Source organism: Pollicipes pollicipes, unplaced genomic scaffold (genome assembly GCF_011947565.3).
Source record: "Pollicipes pollicipes isolate AB1234 unplaced genomic scaffold, Ppol_2.1 Scaffold_3087;HRSCAF=3621_pilon_pilon_pilon, whole genome shotgun sequence".
Lineage (NCBI taxonomy): Eukaryota > Metazoa > Arthropoda > Thecostraca > Pollicipedomorpha > Pollicipedidae > Pollicipes > Pollicipes pollicipes.
Window position 1 is genome coordinate 15424466 of NW_023596225.1, and position 10213 is coordinate 15434678.

Below are 10213 nucleotides of genomic sequence, written 5' to 3' on the forward strand. Positions count from 1 at the left end.
CACGGACGGCAGACACACGTCCCGTGTTCGGGCCACCTCAGCCGCACCTTGTTGGACGGATCGTTGAGCAGCAGCCGGAGGCCGGCCTCAATGTCTGGCACCTTCTGCGCCAGCTCGAACTCGGACGCGTTGATCAGGTGCTTGAGCACGGTCAGACTACCCGTGCGCACGCGGTCCGAACTGTGCGCCAGCCGGCCTAAGGTAGAAGCCCACCACTGGCTCCGGGCTGCACTTGGCTGCGGCGGGGCCGGCCAGGGTGGGCGTCAGACCAGCACAGCACGACCCTGCGGCCGGCAGACCTGGCAAGGGGGGGGGGGGGGGGCGCAGCCGGGCTTGGCTGCGGCGGTGCCTGCAAGCCATCCGGTGCAGACACGGGAGGAGCCGGCCAGGGGACCGCTACCATGCCATATTGGTGAGTTCCGAACAGAACGGTCAGTCAACGTCACATTACTGCACACTCAGCATCGCACAACGGAAAATGGTGGCGTACATTACTCCAATCGTGACTGTAGTCCCACAAGCATCTTTGCTAATCACCGTCCAGGAATCCCTTGCACGGGTAGTGCTTCTTACCATCCTGATCCGACGGTACAACAGCCTGAGAGGGGGAAACCCCGTCGTGCACATCAGCCGTAAGCCCGGTTCACACCGACTTCACGACTCCGCAACGCCTCCGGAAAGACGCCCGTCCGCAAGGGCGAGAGCAGACGAAAAACCACGCATGCGCAGAAACGTTGATAACCCCTCCGCGGGACGGGGTGTGAACCAGAAAATTTATGTCGGAAAGCGCACCGTACGCCGCCGGCATATTTAAAATTTGAAACACACATGTGTGGATGAATTGAAGCATCGCCGTTTGTACAAAGTTTCCAAAGCTCGTTTTTAGTCAAATATGCAGTATCCCCTTGAGCAAATTCCATGAAATTCCCTATGCTGTCAAGCGGTTCATGCTTACATTCTATATGAAATGTGAGATTGTTGTGACGTGAACTCCCTCTCGACCACCCCGCGGCGTAACAATGGCTTTCGCACCGGTGCTCTTCTACCACAGTTCTCCTTTTACGCTTCCAGATACGCCAGAAGCAAAGCGTCCTCGCCAGAAGCTCACACTTTTAAGTACACGTAAAAATAGCACGTACATTTAATTTTAATTTTATCAAAAATTAAAAAACAGCATTTCCCTCGCACGTCGAAAGTAACAATTCCATCCGTTATCCGTCAATAGTTACGAATTTTCAACTCGACTCTGTAACCTTACGGAGTCGTTACGGAGGCGGCTGCATCGCCCAGAGGCTACCATATTTCAACTTGGTCTTCAAACTTTTGCGCAGACATTTGTCCAGAGACGTTTGCGTTGTGGTGGTCCGTACCCCTTTCGCGGCCGGTGTGAACCGGGGTGTAGTGTCACAGTGTGGGCCTGGCACATCCACGAACGGGAAGCCCTGAGCTCTGTCGCTCTCTCTCTCACCCAGGGTATCACAGCAGCGCAGCACTTCGTAATGATTCTTCACAGTCAGCGGCATCGTATAGTCGGGGACGGCGCACACCTGGAACGAGCGCGACCACACGTCAGCGGCGGATAGTGCCCTACGTCACACCGCGCGACCACACGTCAGCGGTGGACGGTGCCCTACGTCACACCGCGCGACCACACGTCAGCGGTGGACGGTGTCCTACGTCACATCGCGCGACCACACGTCAGCGGTGGACGGTGTCCTACGTGACACCGCGCGACCACACGTCAGCGGCGGATAGTGTCCTACGTCACACCGCGCGACCGCGAGCCCGGCCAGTGAACACAGAAGTGCAGGCCACGACAGCTCGGCCCGCATGCCGACACGGCAGCACGGGTCTCAGCCGACCGCCCTGCAGTCCTGACGTGCACTACCAGCGCCGTCGCTCCCCCACCCGCTTTCCCACGAACACGACCTCAGGGCGCTAACACGACGGCTGCGGTAGCTGGCGCTCCGCAAACAGCGACGGTGGCGAGCACAGCGCTTCCTTATGGTAATATACGCCCGTCCACCAGCCGAGGGGAGGGCTTTTAGAGGAGCCACGCCTGTACACGTGAGTACCACTGCCGACCCACCTGCTGGAACAGGGCGTTCAGCATGGCCTCCATGTGCAGCTCCAGCACGTGTTTGCCGGTGATGAGGCTGGCGTCGAGCACCATGGCCAGTGCGCATGTGACCGGGTAGGGCTCCGGGTGCCGCTTGTACAGCTGCAGCAGCGCCGGCAGCAGCTTGGGCAGCGAGTCAGACAGCTTGTCCGTGTCCAGGATGTGCGCCATCTGGCCGATAGCCTCAGCCACCTGAAGGCGCACCTGGCGGGGCGGACGCCCGGTCAGGCGGACCTGGTCGGCACGTGGCCGGCGTCACCACACCGTTCCGCCGCCCCGGACAGCGGACAGCAGCTCAGACCGTGGGCCAGGTCAGCGGTCGGTACACGGGGCGGGTCGGCGCCGCATCTGGCGGTGACTGGTCCTGTCGAAGGCCGGCGGTTGGTCCGGGTCTCGACAGGGTCCAGCGGTGACCAGACGGATGAGGTCGGGTCAAAGGTCAGCTCACGGACAGCATCGGCCACGAACAGATCCGGGCAGGACCGAGGATAAAGGTCAGCACTCAGCACGCGGTTGGGGGAAACGAGCAAGCTGATCACAAAACGCCAGAATTGCCGCCACCTCGGATATCAAGGATAATACCTGTCCCAGACCACGAAGGCCAGAACTTTATTACATCGTCTGCTACATGGTAAACCACCGGAAATGGGCTTATCTTTTGACCGTGACAGATTTAATACAGGCGTTAGCTGTCAATCAGTGGAAGTGTTAATATCATTATCACTGTTATATCAGCATGTCCATGTATTCCTTACATACCCAATCGGCTGTGTTCTGGAGTAAACAACACCATCACTATCCCAGTACACAATGGTGATCATTTAGAGCCTTCCGTGCCTCAGCGACGGGACAGTGCTGTCAAAAAGCCGTGGTCGAACCGGAGCTGCCAGTGACTGTCCCGCGGCTGAGTCTACAGCCGCTCAGATCCTAACCATGGAGGCAGCATACGCCACCCCGCGTACCTTGGAGTCTTTGGACGTGAGCCACGAGTTGAAGAGCACGTCGAACGCCGAATTAACTTCGGTCGAGTAGAACTCCTTCTTGACCAGGGGGTCGGGCGCCTTGTCGATGTTCGCCAGGTATTCGGTGATGCACTCGCAAAACCTGGCGATTACTGCGGACGCCGAGAGGGCGGAGCGTGGAGGGGGCGGGGTGCGTGCGTCAGACCAAGCGCCGCGTCACACACCCAGACGCGGCGGCACGCGGGCGGCCGCGCGCACTCCTACTGGTGGCCCTCAGGCGCCCCGCGGGGGAGACTGGGTCGGGTTAGGGAAACGGATGAGACGCGCATTGGAAGCTTTGCGCACTAGCGAACGACGTGTTCCGCATTTCGCAGTGCCAGTATTCGGTAGATCGGAATCCTACAGCGTGTGAAAAATAGCCATGAGTTCCACGCCATCGTTGGGATTGACGACGATCCCTTACGAATAAATGATAACTGAATTGTAGACGGCACCATAAGCATCCACACCACCATGGTTCTCTTCACTGAATATTCGATGAGACTACCATGGTATGGGCTATATGGTGTTGGTAACAATATGACCAAAAATTATCCCCCGGGCATAACCAAACAGGTGACTCAAAATTTCAGTATTCAAGAAAAGGAGTTGTGTCTCACCGAAGGCGAACGCCCACTTGAGGTTATCTTGCTTCACCATGTTCAGCATGGGCTGCATGGGTCCCAGGATGCCCTTAAGAAAGGGCACCATGGTGTACACGTTGGAGGTGGCCAGCGAGCCCATTGTCTGCAGAGTGAAGAAGTGCGGCAGCTGCGACGTCTCCAGCTTGGTGGTCAGGATCTCCATCACCTGCAGGTCAGAGGCCACCCGTTCACCGTCTGAGCGCCTGGCATCGGCACGGCGGCGGCGGAGCGGACCCGCACAGGTGACGACATCTGACCGCCGGCTGGCGACCGGACGGCACTCTACTTACGACATCTGACCGCCGGCTGGCGACCGGACGGCACTCTACTTATGACGACATCTGACCGCCGGCTGGCGACCGAACGGCACTCTACTTATGACGACATCTGACCGCCGGCTGCCGACCGGACGGCACTCTACTTATGACGACATCTGACCGCCGGCTGCCGACCGAACGGCACTCTACTTATGACGACATCTGACCGCCGGCTGGCGACCGAACGGCACTCTACTTATGACGACATCTGACCGCCGGCTGGCGACCGAACGGCACTCTACTTATGACGACATCTGACCGCCGGCTGGCGACCGAACGGCACTCTACTTATGACGACATCTGACCGCCGGCTGCCGACCGGACAGCACTCTACTTATGACGACATCTGACCGCCGGCTGGCAACTGAACGGCACTCTACTTATGACGACATCTGACCGCCGGCTGACAACCGGACAGCACTCTACTTATGACGGCATCTGACCGCCGGCTGGCAACCGAACGGCACTCTACTTATGACGACATCTGACCGCCGGCTGCCGACCGGACAGCACTCTACTTATGACGACATCTGACCGCCGGCTGACAACCGGACAGCACTCTACGTATGACGACATTTGACCGCCGGCTGCCGAGCGGACGGCACTCTACGTATGGCGACGTGATTGAAGAAAAAAACTGTTGAAATATCCAGGTCCGACACATAGTCATCACGACATATTGCGAGGGATAGATAGTTATGATTATGTACGCCTATCTCAGCACAGCTGCTGCCTACAAATACTGCTCTTGCTTAATTAAATTTAGTGTTGAGCTTGAACAATACTATGACGATACCGGGTAGATAGAAAAGGAGGTGAACTGCAACATAGCCATAGGTTTTAGTTTTGACATGACAGGAATGAAATTCAACTGAGATATCCCATGACCATCATCTTTAAAACATGTCCGTGGAAACGTGCGATTCAGTGGCTGTTACCTAAAAAGTGCACGTTTCTGCTCGGTGACAAATGCCCTTAGTTTCAGTTACGTGCTGAACAATACGGCTAGAGCTCTGCATGTGTCAAACGCACGTGGTAACTGTCACCTCAGCACCACCGAGAGCGCGACCGCATACGGCCCTCTCACCTGGAAACAGTGGTTTTGGCCGAGTCCCACCAGTGCCTCCGAGCAGGGAGCCTGGATCTGCGGGATCACCTCCCTGTGGGCCGCGGCCGGCCGCCGTCAAGCCCCAAACAGCCCGCACCCGGCCACATCAACGCGCTGCTCTTACAACGGCACGAGGCCGGCGACTACTCCCGCAGCAGCTACCACGGCGAGGCAACACAACGCAAGGCATCTGGCCGGTCCACGAACGCACAGCAGCTAGCTCCCGCCCGCCTGTGGTCCACCACACTGGCAGCGGGCGACTGCTTAGCTTCGCTGGCCACAGCCGGCCGCGCGGCGACGCTGACCGGCGAGGCGCACCGGCGGGCCAGCACGGCACGCAAAACGCTGGCGCCCGGCGCCCGCGGCACTCACTTGCTGCTGACCATCTCGTTGACGATGAGCGGAGCGATTTCCATGACCTCGTGGTCGTCGAGCTCGGCACCCACGTCCCGGCAGATCTCCTCGACAGCTTGCAGAACGCAGATGCGCTGCATGAAGCCCTGTGGCAGCCCGAGCGCGGCACGATCACACGCCCGGCCGCCGGGTCAAGAGACAACACGAACGACAAGCCGCTCAGCCAAACCCAATCACAAGCACGGCCTCTCGTCTCGCACGGACAGCATTCCACTTCGGCCGTTTCCGCCCACCGTTCGCCCGCCGGCGCTCCGCCGTGCAACGAGCGGGGCCACGGGCTCGGACGGAGCGGTCGCGCCGCAGCGGGGCGCGGGCAAGCACGGCCGGCCCGCGCCGAGCCAGCAGGGCGGAGCCGGCACGCTGGAGCGCGCACCTTCGGCCGGTCGGACGTGAGGTAGTTGAAGACAGTGAGCAGCACATCGTACGGCTTGCTCCTGCCTAGTGTGAAGATGGCAGTGCTGACGGACGCACGAACCTCGTCCTGCACATCACTGGCCGCGTCCAGCAGCGACGTCAGCAACCCTGCCAACAGGAGCCGGGCGACATCACAAGCCCCTCCCGTCACGGCTGGTGCGAGCAGGACAGGAGCCGGGCGGCATCACAAGCCCCTCCCGTCACGGCTGGTGCGAGCAGGACAGGAGCCGGGCGGCATCACAAGCCCCTCCCGTCACGGCTGGTACGACCAGGACAGGAGCCGGGCGACATCACAAGCCCCTCCCGTCACGGCTGGTGCGAGCAGGACAGGAGCCGGGCGGCATCACAAGCCGCTCCCGTCACGGCTGGTGCGAGCAGGACAGGAGCCGGGCGGCATCACAAGCCGCCCCCGTCAGGGCTGGTACGAGCAGGACAGAAGCCGGGCGGCATCACAAGCCGCCCCCGTCAGGGCTGGTGCGAGCAGGACAGGAGCCGGGCGGCATCACAAGCCGCTCCTGTCACGGCTGGTACGAGCAGGACAGGAGCCGGGCGGCATCACAAGCCGCTCCCGTCAGGGCTGGTGCGAGCAGCGTTACGCTCAATCAGATGCTCGCGCACAACGGGAAACAAATGACAACTGGCATTTACTGTTCAACAGCAGAAGACATGCGAAATATGGCGGATGAATTCATACACGCCATTACAGGCGTGGTGCAGAAATGCAGTTAAAATATCACCTCGAAAAGCCTAACCATTCAACGTCCGAAAAGTGGTTTGGAATTTGACGCGAGTCAATTTCGTATGTGACCTATTCACAGAGATAAACGGGATAAATGTGTGAGTGTGGATCAGGGATCGTGACAAGAATAAGCCCGGGAGTTTAAGTCCCGCTTCTGCCAACCCTCATCCGTCGGATCATAGGCGACCACATCGTCAGTCTCTGTCAAAGTATGACGGATATTGGTGACAAATCGGCCGTATGTGATGCGACGCTATATACGGCCAGGACTGGCATATGCTGTCATTGCGACCCCAAAACCCACATGTTGAATTAGCCATGATTCATGCACATTGAATATTAGGGAAAACTGTTACACAGAAAGTCACATGGCCGCTGGTTGAAAGGATTTCAGAAAAGAAACGTTGATGTCTGCAAGTGTGTCCTGATAGGGCTCGCGGACCCAAAGCATAGCAAAGAGCGACACCAAAGTATCAAAAAACGTTCGTGGTGAAAGCCAGGTGAGCCATAAAAATATAATTCACTCTCTCACATCCTGTCATAGTATTCCTCTCCACTCGTAAAAATAAAATCCACGGCAGCAGACCATCAGACGTAGAAGCGGAAGACGTGCAACATTGAACACGTCGCCGGAGTCGGATCTCTCCAGCCGTTTCCTCTCTACGTGCTCACCATCCGACACCCGCCCTGCGCACGCTGTGAGCCGTTTCACGTCACACGAGCGGCCGACACGGAGGCCGTCCGCGGCCGGTACCCGCGGGGCGGGGAGGGGGAAGGGGGAAGGGGGAGGAGGCGGCGGCGGGACACCACAGCTGACAGCTGAGACCGCGGCCGGCGGTGCGGCGGCGGCAGGGGCGGCGCCTGGCGGCCGGCCCCACGGACAGGAGCGGCGGCAGACAATCGGGCGAGGTGGCCCACAGCGTCACCCACTAGTCGCTCACCACAGGCAGGCGACTGTCGCCCACCGCACCGGCATTCACCACACACCACACCGTAACGGAGGCAACGGGAGCGTAGAACGGTGACGGCCAGACGTCCCACGTGATGGCCAGGCGGGGCTGGTCAGCCTGAGCAGGACCGCTTGGGTATCTGCTCAAACGGAGACCAAATGACCAGCCGAGCGGGCTCTCCGGCGAGATCGCGATGCATATGGACAGCGGGACAAGGCCGAGCGCCGCTGTCCGGTAACGGCAGGCGGCTCCAACGCAGACAGACAGCTGCAGGACAGCCGGATGTAAACACCGGTCAGCAGCTCAGCCGGCCGAAACGGCCAGCAGCCAGGCTGGTACCAGTCGCGGCATCTGCTCCGCTCCGACGGCAGGCAAGGTCAGCGGTCAGGTCTTCTCATGGCCGGTGATAGCATAAGGGTGCGACCACTGAGCAGCGCAGTTAAAAAAATGCAAAGGTGGGATCAAGGATTTTTGATAAGTGGAGAATCACCTACGGACATCCAACAACAGAATCCCGAAACCGATGCTGGAAGCCACACAAGGCTTACACCAGCGGCCGACATGCTGAAATATTCAAAATGCCACAACCAATGTCATACGGAACGTGCGCCATGACACCATTCGTCCTGCTGATCTTTCAGTGGTGCGCTCAACAATATCGTCGCAACCAATTGCAACGAAAATGCCGCGGAAAGACCTCGTGAATAATCCCTGTAGATGTCTCCAAAGAAGTATACGGGCCAAAGGGAACACACTGTAGGGTTCAATCCACCCGGCCCGTGGGGGCACAGTGGAAGCACCACATCTGCGTCCAACACTACCCTGTAGCAGGTCAAAGGCCGCTAGATCCTGTCTCCGCTTGGCATCAGCAGCGGCGGCCGTAGAGCCCGTCCCCTGGCTCGAGTCCAGACGCGGCGAACCCTCAGCTGCGCCTCTATCCTGTGCATCCGCATCGACTCCTGCCGCCACAGCCAATCCGGAGGAGCCTCCTGTCGCATCCGTCGATCCAGCAGAGGTCCCTGCCGCATCCGTCGATCCAGTGGATGCTTCTCCTGTCTCCGCGGGTCCAGTGGCGCCCCCCGACGTCTCCGCGGGTCGCGCGGGCGCCAAGACTCTCGCCGTCTCCGCCTGGCCGGAGTCGGCTCCTCCAGGGAGCTCCGACGGCGCGGCGCGCTCGGCCGTCACCGCCGCCTCCTCCAGACCGCGGTCGAGTTCGTCGGCGCCGTCGGCAACAGTCACGCTATCCAATGTCGCCGTCGCTCCACCCCCCTCAGGCATAGCACGGGCCGCAGATGCTCGCGGGCAAAAACTCGGGAGCGCGACGCGGGGCGGCTCGCTGTCCAACAGTCGCGGCGGAACACACGGCAGCAGCGGCGGCCGCCGATCGATTGAACCCGCCGACGGCCGAGCAGCTGTGCCGGTGAATCAGACACATGCCCGGCCGCCGCCCGCTTCAGGCGCACCTCCCCGATAATGGGGTGATAACGACGAGCAACTCTGGCCCAGATGGCGGTCCGCCGGCGCCGGCCGAGACCGGGTCTGGAGACGGCGGCCCGTCAGCGCCGGCCGAGACCGGGTCTGGAGACGGCGGCCCGTCAGCGCCGGCCGAGACCGGGTCTGGAGACGGCGGCCCGCCGGCGCCGGCCGAGACCGGGTCTGGAGACGGCGGCCCGTCAGCGCCGGCCGAGACCGGGTCTGGAGACGGCGGCCCGCCGGCGCCGGCCGAGACCGGGTCTGGAGACGGCGGCCCGTCAGCGCCGGCCGAGACCGGGTCTGGAGACGGCGGCCCGTCAGCGCCGGCCGAGACCGGGTCTGGAGACGGCGGCCCGTCAGCGCCGGCCGAGACCGGGTCTGGAGACGGCGGCCCGCCGGCGCCGGCCGAGACCGGGTCTGGAGACGGCGGCCCGTCAGCGCCGGCCGAGACCGGGTCTGGAGACGGCGGCCCGTCAGCGCCGGCCGAGACCGGGTCTGGAGACGGCGGCCCGTCAGCGCCGGCCGAGACCGGGTCTGAAGACAAGCGGGCCCGCCGGCGCCGGCCGAGACCGGGTCTGAAGACAGCGGCCCGCCGGCGCCGGCCCAGACCGGGTCTGGAGACGGCGGCCCGTCAGCGCCGGCCCAGACCGGGTCTGGAGACGGCGGCCCGTCAGCGCCGGCCGAGACCGGGTCTGGAGACGGCGGCCCGTCAGCGCCGGCCGAGACCGGGTCTGGAGACGGCGGCCCGTCAGCGCCGGCCGAGACCGGGTCTGGAGACGGCGGCCCGTCAGCGCCGGCCGAGACCGGGTCCGAAGACAGCGGCCCGCCGGCGCCGGCCGAGACCGGGTCTGGAGACGACGGCCCGTCGGCGCCAGCCGAGACCGGGTCTGGAGACAGCGAGCGTCCAGCTAATGCTTATATGCCGTCACTAATATCCGCACTCAATGCCCAGACGAAACTATTCTAAACGGGGAATAATCCACCATACCGCTATCGGTCACCGGGTGACGTAAGTACGGCGAAAATGTTCATTG

The 10213-nt window shown here is 61.3% G+C and overlaps 1 protein-coding gene across 1 annotated transcript in view; it reads right to left on the reverse strand.

The window, feature by feature from the left end:
- The window catches only part of LOC119089788 (maestro heat-like repeat-containing protein family member 1), a 34198-nt gene extending 25214 nt beyond the window's left edge, over positions 1–8984 (reverse strand). Inside the window, exons 1-9 of the mRNA XM_037212604.1 lie at positions 8840–8984; positions 5977–6125; positions 5562–5689; positions 5169–5241; positions 3741–3930; positions 3082–3233; positions 2090–2323; positions 1469–1547; positions 48–196 (exon numbers count right to left, since the gene is read on the reverse strand). Of these exons, the coding sequence (XP_037068499.1) occupies positions 48–196; positions 1469–1547; positions 2090–2323; positions 3082–3233; positions 3741–3930; positions 5169–5241; positions 5562–5689; positions 5977–6125; positions 8840–8984 (1299 nt within the window). The remainder of the gene's footprint in view (positions 1–47; positions 197–1468; positions 1548–2089; positions 2324–3081; positions 3234–3740; positions 3931–5168; positions 5242–5561; positions 5690–5976; positions 6126–8839) is intronic.
- Positions 8985–10213: the final 1229 nt, after the last annotated feature.